The sequence below is a fragment of the Cinclus cinclus genome, chromosome 33 (assembly GCF_963662255.1).
Source record: "Cinclus cinclus chromosome 33, bCinCin1.1, whole genome shotgun sequence".
NCBI lineage: Eukaryota > Metazoa > Chordata > Aves > Passeriformes > Cinclidae > Cinclus > Cinclus cinclus.
This window is the reverse complement of record NC_085078.1, coordinates 1,739,793-1,754,249: the sequence shown is the minus strand read 5'-3', so window position 1 is coordinate 1,754,249 and position 14,457 is coordinate 1,739,793. Positions and strand designations below refer to the sequence as shown.

Genomic DNA, 14,457 nt, shown 5'->3' with positions numbered 1-14,457 from the left:
GGAAGACCTGTCTTGGTCACACAGGGCAGAGCAGGACGCTTCATTGTACCTCAATGCACAGTGATCATGCCTCTTTACTGTCTGCTTAACACAAGCACAGTACCTGCTGATGTAGCAATACTGTGACTAAAGGCATCCCTCTATGGAAAATATTATCAAAAGATAAGAAATGAATAGTAGAACACACCAAATAGAGTAACAAAAAAGACACATGGCACAAAGCAGTCTGGGCAGTCTGTAATGAGTTCCATTCTTAAGTTTATACAGACAACAAACAGGCACTTTATTAATAGTTTCTGGAAAGCACAGAGTTGTTATATTTCTCAGGGCATCCTCAAGCTCAGGCTGTAGAGAAGGGGGGTGCAGTTTTGGAGGCACCACCAAGTAGAGAACCGACAGTGCCAGACCCAGGGATGGGCACCAGGGTGGCACAGGTGACCTTTAGGTTTTGCAGGGCCCAGGCACAGGGGCTGTGCCAGAGCCAGGGCTGAGGTCACACTCTGTGGGCTGAGGCAGATCCCCAGCCAGAAATCCCCCCCGACCCAGCAGCTCTCCAGTGTGGCCACCAGGCCAGCTTGCCAAGGGAGGCTTGTGGCCATGCCCTGCAGGGAGCTGCTGCTGCCAAGGTGCCTTTGGTGTCTCGGGCTCTCCCTGGCACAGGTCCCACCCCGGCACTCTGCTCTTGTGCCCGAGCCCTTTCCTGTGTTGGGGTTGGCTCGAGGCTTTTCCTGCAGCAGGATCTGCTCTGGCCATGGCCCAGGAAACGCAGTTCTTTCTGGAGTAGGAGGCTCTGCCTGGAATGGGCTCAAACATCTCCTAGAAGCCTCTGTTAGCAAAGCTCCCAGTGGAAAATGAAGAGTGGGACCATGATGCTTTTGGTTTAAAAATGCTGAAACCTGCTTGCCCAGTTTGATCCCAGTGGCTGCCTGGGGACAAACACCCACTCCCCGATAACCCTCAGGATGGGCACATCCTGCTCGGGGTGAGCACTGAGCTGGGCCCAGGGCCAGGGCATTGCAGAGACACTGTGGGGGGACAAGGGCCTTGGGGACCTGTGGGCAAGTCCCAGACAGGGACAGTGCTGGAGTGAGAACCTTGTTGGGGATGGGGTTCCTGGCAAGCCCCATGTAGAGCAGCTGTGCAGAGTGGGAGCCAGGTACTCTGGGATGGCACAGTGGCCACAAGTGTGACAGGCTGAGGGTCAGGACAGGAGATATTCCCCTCTGGAATGTGCTCTGGGGCTGGAGACTGGACCAGCTGGGACCTGCAGCGCTGGAAAATGGGGTGGTACGGATGTGGGATGTGCCACACCTGTGTAATTCTCCAAGCCTCAGCCTCATCTTCAGGTGATCCCAATCCCCCAGCGCTCTGGGGGTCTGGTGGAAGATGGATGGTGTTGGAGTGGGGATTCACCTGTCTCCAGCTCCCTTCCCCCAGGTACCTGGGCCCTTCCAGGGGCGGCTGCCCCATACAGGAAGCTGGAGAGATGCTGGGAAAGGGGGCTGGATCCATATTGCAGGTGGGATGTACTCTGTGCCAGGGCTGGGCTTGTTGCCAGGACTGGGGGCTGTGCCAAGCCAGGCTTTGGCCTTGGGTCTTGTCAGGGAGGGCACAGGGAGGAGTCCTGTGAGGGATAAATGTGCTCCTCACTTGGTGCATCCTCCACCCGTGCTGCCAGTGCTAGAGGAAGATGAAGGTGGCTCAGTGTGTGCTCAGTGTGGCCCTGCTCTTCTCCATCCTGCTGTGCCCCCTGACACAGGCCAAGGTGAGGCCCCGATGTCATGGTGTCCCCACATGCTGTCCTTTGTAGCTTCCCATCTTTGGTTTCTTGCAAAATCGCCCTGGGATCTCCTCTTTATCCCACCCAGGGTCTATGAATGGCCTCGCACTGATCATTCCCAGTTCCTTTCCTTTTTTCACTTCAATCCTTTGCTTTTCTCTCTGGCCACTGCAGTGGTGTCTCCTGGCATCATTTGTGAATTCACCTGCCACTCACAAACCCTGTCCCAGTCTCGTCTTCTCCTCATCTGTCCTACTTCTTCTGCCCACTCCAATCCCCTCTGTTTCACTCCCATGTCCCTACACTGGAATTCCTTTCTTCTCCCCTGCATCCCAAACAGGGCCCCTTCCATATCCCCAGCCCAGTCCCTTGGCCTCCCCAGTTCACTCCAGCTCGGTGCCTTTGGGTCCCTGCTGCCTCACCACAACCTCCTTGGAGGCCCTGAATTCCAATCCCTTTGCCTGCCCCCCACGCAACCCCCCTTTGGTCCCTGCACCCTTGTTGTCCCACAGCCCCACATGTTCCAGTCCAGAACCATGGTTTGTCCTCCTTTCCCAGACACTCCTGCAAGGAACTGAAAATGATCTCCAGGAGGTGAGTGGGGGGTGGGATTGGAGGGCATCCCCTCAGGGAGCTGGGGGACAGTTTAGTCCCCCCATCTCTTGCTGGTACCGAGGGCATCCCAGTGACAAGTGAGGTCTCCTGATCTCTCTGCAGATGGATTTAGACAATGTTGTGATCCTGAAGACGCCGCTGGTGAGTACCACGAGTTCTGCCAGTGTCAGACCCTCCCCTTGCATGGCCACCGTACTCTAGGTCATCCCTGTGCTGGAAGCACAGCCCGGTGCACCCCTACTGACACCCCAGACAACACCCCTGCACCTTTTGAGTTTTGCTAGGAAACCCCCTTGACCAGGACTCCCCGTTGCCTTCCCATCCCTGTCACCCCAGCATCCCCTGGATGACCCAGCATGCAGCCCCTGCCCCAGCTGTGCCTCTTGGCCAGGACCCCACTGCTTCTGAGCAGGAGAGCAGCAGCTCCTGCACCCCATTGCTCCCACAGGCCCCTTCCCCCAGGATCCCCTCACTTTCCCCTTTTTTTCTCAGTTCAGCCCAGTGCCTCCAGTGTGTCTCTAATAAGTCGTTTCTGTCCCCAGCTCCCTGTGCTGAAAAGCTGGTGGGTCCCTTGAGGCAGAAGCGCCTGGCTCTTGCTTTCCATGGGTAGGTCAGCAGTGCTTCCAGGGAGAGGGGTGAGGACAGGGTCCATCTCTTGTCATGTTGTGTCCTGTGTCACCCTCTGGTGTCCGTGCTTTAGGATTGCAAGAGTTGGTGACATCCATGTCCAGCCTGCTCCGGAGGCATCAGGAGATGATCATCCCTGAATGACTCCCCTGTTTTCTCTTGAGCCCAGCGACATTTCTCTTGAATAATCAACAAAACCCTTCAGACAAACCTATAGCCGTGTGTGCGCGTGTATGTGTGTGTCTGGATTTATACTGTCCTGGTGTTCCACTGGCCAGGGCATTGCAGAGACCCTCTGTGGGGACGGGGCCCTTGGGGAGTGGTGGTCAGCTCCCAGCCTGGGCCAGTGGTGGTGTTGGAGCCCTGTTGAGGATGGGGTCCCTGGGACTCGGTGTGTGGGGCAGCTGTGCAGAGAGGGACCAGGTGCTCTGAGAGGGCAAAGGGGCTGCAGGTGTGACAGAGTGAGGGGCAGGGTGGGAGATATTCCCCTCTGGACTCTGCTCTGGAGCTGGAGACTGCACCAGTTTGGAGCCTGCAGGGTTGGGAAATGGGATGCTGTGGACGTGGGAAGTGCTACAACTGAGCAATCCCTGAAGCCTCAGCCTTATCTGCAGGTGATCACCATTCCCCATTGCCTGAAGATCCCAGCTATGTGGCTGATCCTATTGCCCATGACCCCATGTTCTCCCCTCCCACATGCCATATTTGGGGCTGGGGTCAGCTCTAGAGTGTCCTGCAGGGAAATCTCCAGGAGGGGAGGAGCACTGGGAGATGCAGGGACCTGGCTCTGGGGCACTGTTGAAGGATGGATTGTGTTGGAGTAGGGATACGCTTGCCATTGGCTCCATTCCCAACCCTTTGGCCCCCAGAGGCACTCAGGCCCTTGCAGGGCCATTGCCCCATGCAGGAAGTTGGAGAGATGCCAGGGGAGGGGCTGGATCTGTGCAGCAGGTGGGATGGAGTCTGTGCCAGTGCTGGGCTCCCAGCCAGTGCTGGGGTCAGTACCAAGCTAGGCTTTAGCCTGGGGGCTGTTGGGGAGGGGGCAGGGAGGAGCCCCGGCAGGGATGAAGGTGCTCCTGCCCTGGTGCAGCCTCAGGGAGCGCTGCCAAGTGCAAGAGGAAGATGAAGGTGACGGTGCTCAGTGTGACCCTGCTCTTCTCTATCCTGTTGTGTCCCTCACTACAGGCCAAGGTGAGGCCTGATATCATGATCTTGCCCTGTAGCCTCCCATCCCATCCTTTTGGCCCTCTCAGACATCTCCTCACCACGTTTTCCTCTTTGTTGTATTGCTCTAATGCCCTCCCACTGATCATTCCCAATTCCATTTCCTCCCTTTTCCCCCTCACTGCTTTGCCTTTCTCCCTGGCCACGCAGGGCTCTCCTGATGCCATTCCTGGACTCCTTGCCTACTCCCAAACCATCTTCCAGTCCTGTTGGTTTTCCCCTCATCCATGCTGTTTTTTCTGTCTCCATCAAGCCACTTCCTTGCAATCCTGTGTCCCTACAGTGGAATTCCTTTGGAATTCCTTTCCTCTCCCCAGCATCCAACAGGGCCCCTTCCCTACCCTCAGCCCAGTCCTTTGGGCTCTTCAGGTCACCCCACTTCAGTGTCTTTGATCATCCTTGGAGGCCCTCAATTCCCATCCCATTGTCTCCCCCTCCACCCTGATCCCTGCACCTGTGTTCCCCACAGTCCCACAAGGCCCAGTCCACATCAAACCTTTGTTACCCTTTCCAGGCACTTCTGCAAGGGATGGAAAATGATCTCTGGGAGGTGAGTGGGGTGTGGGGATTGGAGGGCATCCTCTCTAGGAATTGCGGGGCAGTTTTGGTCCTCTCGTCCCTTGCTGGCACTAGGGACATCCCAGGGACCTGCAAGGTCTCCTGGTGCTTCTGGAGACAGATTAAGAGAATGCTGAGATCTTGAAAACCCTGCTTGTGGGCATCATGAATTCTGCCGGCTTCAGACCCTATCTGCACATGGTCACCATACTCCAGGCAATCCCAGTCTGTCCTAGCACAGCCCAGTGCACCCCTACTGATACCCTAGACAACACCCCTGCCCCATGGAATTTTCCCAGGGAACCCTTTTCTCCAGGGCCCCTGTTGCCTTCTGATCCCTGTCACCCCAGGACCACCCTGGATGACCTAGAATGCAGCCCCTGCCCCAGCTGTGCCTCTTGGCCAGGACCCCAGTGCTTCTGGGCAGGAGCACAGCAGCTCCTGCACCCCATTGCTCCCCGTAGGTCTTCTCACGGACCCTCTTCTTTTCTCCTGCCTCCCACTCCAGCCCAGCAGCCCTCAGTGCATCTCTAATAAGTCCTTTTAGTCCCCAGCCCTGTATGGCTGAAAAGCTGGTGGGTGTTGTGTGACAGAAATGCCTGACTGCCTCTGTGGATGACTAGGTCAGCAGTGCCTGCAGAGACAGGAGTGGGGATAAGGATTTTCACATGTCCAGTGGACAAGGAAGGGTCTGGCTGTCCTCTGCTGCCCCTGTGCGTTCCCTGCACCCAGTGACACAAAAAGACCAATCCTAAAGCCAAGCAAGTCAGGCTGGGGACTGGTAGCTCCACGATGAGGTCCCCCACATTTACATGATTCCTCTCAGCTCTCCCCCAAGATGTTTGGTGTTTTGGAAACGGAGTGAAGCCCAGCTGTGGGCAATTTCAGTGGGTGAGTGTGTGGCCAGGCTGAGCAAAGGTTGGAGGCTCCTCAGGAGCATGGTCTGGATGTGGAAGAAGAACATTTTCTTAATCATATTTCTGTTTAAACAGAATTTTTTGTGCTTGGGCACGAGAGCAGAGTGCCGTGGTGGGACCTGTGCCAGGGAGAGCCCGAGACGCCAAAGGCACCTTGGCAGCAGCAGCTCCCTGCAGGGCATGGCCACAAGCCTCCCTTGGCAAGCTGGCCTGGTGGCCACCACTGCAGAGCTGCTGGGTCAGGGGGGGATTTCTGGCTGGGGCTCTGCCTCAGCCCTCAGAGTGTGACCTCAGCCCTGGCTCTGTGCCTGGGCCCTGCAAAACCTAAAGGTCACCTGTGCCACCCTGGTGCCCATCCCTGGGTCTGGCACTGTCGGTTCTCTACTTGGTGGTGCCTCCAAAACTGTCCCCCCCCTTCTCTACAGCCTGAGCTTGAGGATGCCCTGAGGAATATAACAACTCTGTGCTTTCCAGAAACTATTAATAAAGCGCCTATTTGTTGTCTGTATAAACTTAAGAATGGAACTCATTACAGACTGCCCAGACTGCTTTGTGCCAAGTGTCTTTTTTGTTACTCTATTTGGTGTGTTCTACTTTTCTTATCTTTTGATAATATTTTCCATAGAGGGATGCCTTTAGTCACAGTATTGCTACATCAGCAGGTACTGTGCTTGTGTTAAGCAGACAGTAAAGAGGCATGATCACTGTGCATTGAGGTACAATAAAGCGTCCTGCTCTGCCCTGTGTGACCAAGACAGGTCTTCCTCACCCTTTTCTGTCCCTGCAGGGGCAGTGCCTGTGAGCAGAGGTGGTGGGAAGAGAGTCCCAGCACAGCTGCAGAGATGCAGATGGTTGTCAACTCCACTTCCTGCATAGAAATCCGGCATGAAATTGCTTCTAAATGCTGCTCCCTTCAGCTCCTGGACACCTACTCACAGAGTTGTGAAAAAAATCCCCCGGCCACTGGCTTCCAAGGTGAGTTATGCCAAAGTTAGAGCTCGGTGGGAAATCTCTATCCTTTCCAACCCTTTTAATATAGCCATACATGGTGGAGTACATGGATGTGTCTTGTACAGAAAAGAAGGAGTGTGAAAGCAACGTGACTGACACTTTTCAGTCTCTGTGTTCATTCTACACCCGTGGGTACAAAGACATCAGGGAAACCCTGGCACAGAGAGACCCTTCAGTCCATGGGTACAGAGACATCCCAGAGCCCCTGGCATAGACAGACCCTTCTGTCCATGGGTAAGTGAGCACAGTGGGGGTGGGTGAGCAGTGAGTCCTGGACGGGAGACAAACCTGGCTCCAGCCCTGCCAGGCCCTGCCAAGGCTCAATGCTGGCTGCTCTGAAATGGGAAAGCCCTTCAGCCTTGTCCCTGCCCAGAGGGGCAGTGCTGGCCTGGCAGCACAGGTTGTTTTCCCCACAGGCTGCAGGAGATGAGAACACAAGGCTTGCAAACACTGACTGCAAGCCACAGCTCTGGGTGCTCCCCACGAACCTCAGCCCAGGGCCCAGTGTCTGCCCCAAGCTTCAGGGGATGCAGTGGGAGCCCGGCTGGGCTCTGCCCTGGGGCCGTCCTGCAATGACAGCTCCAAACAGGGAGCATTCAGTTGCCACAGACAGCCAAGCCAGGGGTGGAGGGGAGCTGGTCCAGCCCAGCACTGCTGTGTGCTGTGCTCTGGGGCTGGGGCTCCCTGCACAGGGGACTGCACTGCTGTGCCAGAGGAGACAAAGAAGCTTCAGCTTCAGCCTAACTGAGGTGCATGGGTGGGCTGGGAAGAGTGGGGAAGCTCAGGGGGATTCACAGAGTTCATCCTGCTGGAAGGACGAGGAAAAGGGAGTGGGAACTCAGCAGTGAGGAGAACTGAGGGCTGGAGAGCAGCTCTGAATGACACTAAAATCTCACTGGACCTCTGAGACATTGCTGCTCTTCAGCCAGTGACAGCATGAGATCCTAAGCCTGGGGATCAGTGTTCCTCGTGGTGAGGGGCATCAAGGAAGGCAACAACGTGATGGACACTGTGATGGGCTGGGAACTCAGTGGGGGAAAGGAGGGAGCAGTTGTGAAGTAAAAGGCAGGTGGGGGAGAGAACTGTTCAGAGGAGGGCTGAGCTACAGCTTGTGCAAGCTGAAAATGTCATTTGGGGTCGTTCCAGATTGATTTCATTTCAGAAGGTATTGAACAGGTTTACTTTGTTTTCCCTTGGAGGTGTACACTCTGCAAACTTGAGCTGCGTTGCCAAAATGCTCAAGCAAGTCTCTGCTGCAGGTCACACCATTTCTCCTTTGGCTGATTCGGGCCCGGTGCTGAGCTGCAGCAGAGCCCTGGCAGAGCCCAGAGCAGCCTCAGCATCCACAGGGCCCGGCTGCAAGGAGAGAAACCAGAAATTGCCCGTCAGCTGAAGGCTCCTGAAGGCTCACCCTTGTCCCAGCTCCCACGGTGCCCAGGCCACGCTGGCCATGCCCAGAGCAGTGCCCAAAGCTGCCCATCATTGCTGCCCCTCATTGGGCAGCAGAGCAGGAGGGCAGGACATGTGCCCAGCCTGCAGCCAGCCATGGCACATCCTCCTCCTCAGCAGCTGCCACAGCAGGATGCTCCGGTGTTTGCTGCCATTTCCCAAAAGCTCTTATCCCACCATGCAAAGAAGACGGGGACTCACCTCATGCCATCGCTGCTGGCAGAAAAGCTGGTCCCAAACGATGTCCTCAGCCTTCTCCAAGCGCACGGCCCGTCCACACCGCAGCTGGTCCCAAGCACCTCCTGATCCACACTGGACCCCACCTGGAACACTTCCTTTAGAGAAACAAACAACAAAATAATGAAAATAGGTTACAGTGCAAAGGGGGGGAAAAGAGAAATGGTAAAAAATCTTATCTCTATCAAGGGCTTGAGGAAGGCCCAACCCTACATGCCAGGGAAAAAGCCACCCATGGCTGAGAGAAGCCCGTGCTTTCTCCCTTTCCCCCTGCGCTGCCGCAAAAGTTATGGTGATCCCAAAGCAAGCAAGGGCAGTGGAGCAGCCCAAGCCCTTCCTTGCCTGCAAAGCAAAGCAGCCAAGCACAATTCTGGAGCCCCACCTCTGCTCCCACCACGGGGCTTTGTTTGTGTCAAGCTGGCTGCCCCAGCCCCAGCTGGGGCACGGTGGGTGCTGGGGGCTGTTGGCAGGGCCAGGAGCCAACTCCCATTTCGTACCCACCCCAGCCCATCCCCCAGTCCTGCCAAAAGGCAGCTTGGCAGACGACAGAAGAATCAATTTTATCCTCCCCAGCAAAGGGGGAACCTTTGTTTCCTGGGCAGGCTGTGCAATGCCCAAATCTGGGAGCATCCCCCTGGGTCTGGACTCATCTGTAAATTTGCTGTGTGGAGCCTGGCTTTGAAGAAGGTGCCAGAATCCAAGTCTGTCATCTTCAGCTTGCCAGTGGCCAGGTGGAGGAAGAGGTTGTCATCCTTGATGTCATCCTCGCTGTCCCCAGCAGCAGCAGCCCCACCTGCTACAGCTTCTCCAGGGGCTCCTTCTCCTTCCCTGGGGGGGAGACCAGGCTCTCAGTGTTCTGCCCAGGGCCCCAGCTGTCAGTGAACCAGGACAAGCCAAACCAGCTCAGATGGTGGCCACCAGTGCTGGGCAGAGAGCAGCTCAGCTCCAGCCCAAGGGCTGGGTGTTCCCATCTGATGACCTGGGTGCAGTGGCACAGGCAGGACAAAACAGTCTGGGCTTCTTTGCTTCTGATTGCCAAGGCCTGTGTGGAGCTGGAACTTACCAGAGCCCTGCATCAAAGTGCGCCTGTGGCTCTCTCCCTTCTTCTACGTCAGGTGAATTTGCTGCATCCAAGGGTCACAAAGCAGGTCTTCTAATGAGGGCCTTTCTATGTCGAGCATGGATAAACACCTTTTGATCAGATCTTGGCAGTCTGGAGAGAGAAAGCAGAAACCACCGGTCACTTGGAGGAGGCTGCAGTCTGCTTTGCCCCATTATTCCCATGCCCAAGCCATGCTGCGTGTGCTCAGAGCTGGGCCTAAAGCCTCCCATCAGTTCTTTGTTTTGGAGGAGAGCAGGAGAGCAGGACCTGTGCCACGTGCTCAGCAGCTGCCAGAGCGGGATGCTCACGAGCCCACTGCTGTCTCCCAGCACTGCCTCCCATTCCCCCCGTGCCCAGAGATGAGGATTCACCTTGAGAGAGCCGTTGTGGCAGTGAGAGCTGATGGTTCCAGCTGATGTTCCGGCCCCTCCTGAAAGGGTGCTTCCCACAGACCATCTGGTGCAGCAGGATGCCCAGGGACCAGATGGTAGCTGGCTTGCCATAGTACCAGCCAAAGCGGGTCCATTCCGGGGGGCTGTAGGACCGTGTTCCTATGGGACAGAGATGGAGTTCATCAGGGGAATGCTGCTGCTCCCAGAGCCTGGCCCCAGAATCCTTGGCCATGCTAGGGCTGCACCAATGGCACATGGTGTGACCCCTTGCCTCTGGCCAGCACCTGGGACTTGTGTACAAACTTGGGCTTGGAAAAGGAGCCACTGGTGCTGCAAGAGGGCAGCAGAAGCCCTAGCAAGGCCTGAGCATGACAAGGAAAAACCCACTCAGTGGTGGGGAAATCCATGTCTCCATCCTCCCTGCCTGCATTGCCCCAAAAAACAATTATGAGGCCAAGGCAAACAAGGTGAGCACAGTAGTGCAAGCCCTTTCTCACCTGCACACCAAAACAGCGGGTGCGCAGGTTCTGCCCCTCCCCTGCTCCCCTACTACCCCCACCCATGGGTGTTTTTGTCAGGCTGGCTGCCCCAGCCCCAGTCCTGGGCACAGCGGCTGGCAAAGGCTGCCAGCAGGGCTGGAAGCTGTCCCCCCAGCCCCCCCCAGTGGAAAGCAACTCAGCTGAAGACTCAGTGCCATGACTGGCAGCAAAAAGGAGAGTCCGCGCTCCCACAGCCAGGCTGGGCCCTGAGCTGTTGGGCCAGGAGATGCTGGGAGCGGGAAGACGGCGCTGTGTGGGCTCACCTGCAAAGTGAGTGTAGGCTGTGTCCTGCAGGTAGGTGCCACAGCCAAAATCAATCAGTTTTGCCTGCCCGCTGGCCAGGTCAACGAGGATGTTCTCCGGTTTGACATCCCTGTGCAGGACTCCGCAGCTGGTGCAGTGCTGCACGGCCTCCAGCACCTGGCGGAACAGCTGCCGCGCCACCTCCTCGGACAGGAACCCCCGTGCCCGAATGAAATGACGGAGGTCCTGACACCGCTCCGGGCGCTCCAGCACCATCAGGATGTCGCTGGGGAGCTCAAGCCACTCCAGCAGCTGGACAACACCAGGGAAGCCAGTGGACACCTTGTCCAGGAGCACGATCTCCATTGGTGCGCTGGTGCCGTCGGGCTGCAGGAGGACCACGATGCCGTCAGCGGGGCTGATGCCGTGCCAGGGCTCGGGAAGCCCTCACCCAGCCCGGGATGCTCTGCTGGCCCCACACGCGCTGTCCACCCTGCTGGGCCTCGGCTCATGCCCACCCCGCACGCCCCGGCTTCTCCCGCTGACCCCCGCTCACTCACCAGCTCACCCCAGTGTCGGACGCGGTTCCGTGGCACCCTTTTGATGGCCACCTGCAAGCCAAGGGGAGCAGAGGGCTTAGCTCGCCGCCCGCCCTGCCGAGCCCCATCCTTCCCCGACCCCTCCTCAGCCTCCTCCTCCTCCGCCCGCCGCCGGCCCCTCCACTCACCGGGGCGCCGTCCGAGAGCCGCGTCGCCGCCCAGACGCTGCCGAAGCCGCCGCGCCCCAGCAGCGAACCGAGCTGGTAGCGCTCCTTAATGCCGTGCTCCACCTTCCCTGCCGGCGAGACGCGGCTGTCAGCGCTCGGCCCGGGGCCAGACACGGGCCCCGAGCGCCCCTCAGCCGTCCCGGGCCGGGCAGCCCCTGGCGTTCGCTCTTTGGAACGCGACAGCGGCGGCTCGGGGCCAGCGGCCGCGCTGCCGAGCGGCGGAGCTCGGGCCGGGGAAGCCCCAACGGAGGCGGCGGGAGCGGCCGCGCCCTGTGTGCGCTCTGCGGGCTCCGGGAGCAGCCGGCGCCGGGACCGGGACCGGGACCGGGATCCACGTTGGGGCTGGGGCTGCGGCCGGGCCCGGGGTCGGGGCCGGACCCCGCGTTGAGGCCGAGGTCGGAGCCCACGTTGCGGCCGGGGCCGGGGCCGGGGCCGGGGCCGGGGCCGGGGCCGGGGCCGGGGCCGGGGCAGGGGCAGGCGGGGACGGGGCCGGGGCAGGCGGGGCCGGGGCAGGCGGAGCCAAAGGGAGGCGATGCCGCACCAGGCACTGATCCCCGCCCAGCAGCGCCACTGTCAGTACAGCCAGAGCCGGGCGGAGGAGAGACCGCGGCAGGACGGCCGGGGACGGGGACGGGGACGGGGAAGCCCCGCCCGGGGCCGAGGGCGAGCTGGGGGCATGAGCCGGCTCGGAACGGGGAGAGGGAGACTGGGAGAGGAGGGAGACACCGGGAAACGGAGACTGAGAGAGGCTGTGGGACTGCGGGAGAGGGAGAGGAGATCCAGAGGGTCGACAAAGTCGCTTGATTCGCTGCTGCTGCTGCTGCTGCAACTGCAACTGAAGCCCTGGGGCCGTTTGTCCCCATGGCCGTTTTTCCGTTTTTCCGTTGCCTTCTCAGCCCTGTGCCAAGCCCCGCGCACCCCGGGGGCAGCCCCTGAGCCTTTTCTTTCCATGGAGAATAAAACATCGTTCAAGCACAGTCCTTGACGGCCAAGATTGGGATACTGCCTCTGAAATTCTGGATATATACAAGGATAGCTCCCAGACAAAAGCTGCCAGGACTATGTAGGTTACCTTGGCTTCCTGAGGGCCGACTCTTCCCTGCCTTTGAAACACTGGGGCTCCCTACGTTCCTTTCTATGGAAAAGAACTGTCCTTCTTGTCCAGGTGCCCATGGCCTCAAGCACATGACCATTTGATAGTGGTCAAAGGAGTGGAGAAAGGAGTTCTGTGCTCAGTGGGCTGGAGACTGAGGACAGCAGAGGAGAGCCCTGGGAGGGATTGATGGGCAGTTTCAGAGATGATGGCTCTTTTGACAGAGAATATCCAGAGAAAGAAACAATTAATACCAAGGGCAGCTGTGGAGGCCCAGACTGGAAACAAGGAGAAGGAATTTCTCTCCCAGAGCAGGGCTGAGATGCAACACATCCCCCAGAAGGAGTCTGGGCCAGCCCAAGGCACAGGCATGGGCAGCAGCTGAAAGGTTCTTCTGAATTGGACTCCTCGAAGGGTTTGTGCAATCTCCTCCTAGGCCCTGAGGTTCAAGGACTCAGCACCAAATGCACCACGGGGCTCACTGGGATCAAGCAAGTCCTGACAAACCACGGCTCTGCCTTGATTTCCCTCTGGTCTGGTGCAGTCCATGAGGAAGGTTTTCTGCTGCAGTTATGGAGAAATATCCATTGGAGTTTTAAAGGGTGGATTTTATTACTGCTGATTTTAGAGCAGAGGTGATTAGAGCATTGTGTGGTTGATATTGATCCAGGGTCTCTCCTCGGCAGGTCTGGCCTGCTCAGAGAAGCTGTGCCTTGAGGTCTGACCCAGTGTGGACAACCTTGCTCCACTTTGCCCAGCCCCATCCCGTCTGTCCTCCCTCATCTGGAACCTGCTTTGCTTGGAGAACTGGCTGCGCTCAGGCAAAGAGATGTTTTCCCTTTTTAATTTTTTTAAACAATCTAAAACTCCTAATTTTCGCCACTGCAAACAGACATAGTCCTCAGGAGTGTGCCTGCCCAAGGTGCCACCAAAAGCACTGCAGAGCCTGCCCTGGGCCAGCTCTGCGGGTGGATCATCATCGCATCCTGCACTGGGCCACTGCCAGGGGCTGTACAGGGCCATGGACACTGCACTGATCCCACGGCTGGGTTTGTGTGCCACGGCAACCGTGAGAAGTTCAGGTTTCCTTGGAAACATTTGGGAGAACTGGGACATACTGGGGAACACTGGGAGCACTGTGGGAAACGCTGGGACATACTGGGAGTGATACTGGGGAGGAGTGGGTCAACGTGGAAACATGGGGAATGCTGAGGGGGAATCTGGGTGGACTGGGATGGACTGTGGGGTTGCACCGAAAACTACTGGGACATACTGGGATTGATACTTGGAAGTACTGGGACAAACTAGGGACACAGGGCGCACTGTGGGGATGGCTGGGGGACACTGACGCCTACTGTGGATAATACGGGGAGGAACTGGAATGGACTGGGAACTAAGCCAGGTGTATTGGGTGGGACTGGGGTGTACTGGGATGACCTGGAGGGGCACTGGGTTTGTACGGGGCTGTACTGGGGATGGAGTGGGCTCCTGCCTCTGGTGCCTCCCATTTGCCAAGACTCCCGCCCATCACTGCACACAACCAATCAGTGCTGGGTCTTGGCACTTTGGGGGCGGTGCCTGGTGCTGGCGCCATCTTTTCTGTTTTTGCCTGTGGCTCCCGTCATGCCCCACGGCCCAGTTGAGCCCCGTTGGAGCTGGGACAACAACGCCCGTCATGCCCTGGGCTTCACAGAACCCCAGTGTCCACCCACCACATGTCACGTATGTGTCCCCCAGACCTCCCAGGATCTCTAAGTGCCCCCGCAGCACCCATTTGGCTCACCCCAAAAGCATCCCCAGACTCCAAAATGCTCCCAACCCCATAGATGGCCGTTACAGCCACTTCTGGGAATTCATCTCCTGTCATCTGGAAGAGACGGTCCGAAGTTTCCCTCATTTGCCTC

General features: G+C 57.9%; 1 protein-coding gene across 1 annotated transcript; it reads right to left on the bottom strand.

Moving 5' to 3' along the window:
• Nucleotides 1-7,992: 7,992 nt before the first annotated feature.
• Nucleotides 7,993-12,138, bottom strand: LOC134055582 (serine/threonine-protein kinase pim-1-like). Its single transcript, XM_062511986.1, is given in 8 exon segments — nucleotides 7,993-8,047; nucleotides 8,383-8,516; nucleotides 9,534-9,631; nucleotides 9,892-10,071; nucleotides 10,715-11,081; nucleotides 11,255-11,305; nucleotides 11,422-11,764; nucleotides 11,849-12,138. Coding segments are annotated over 8 exon segments (1,518 nt in total).
• Between the last annotated feature and the right edge of the window lie 2,319 nt (nucleotides 12,139-14,457).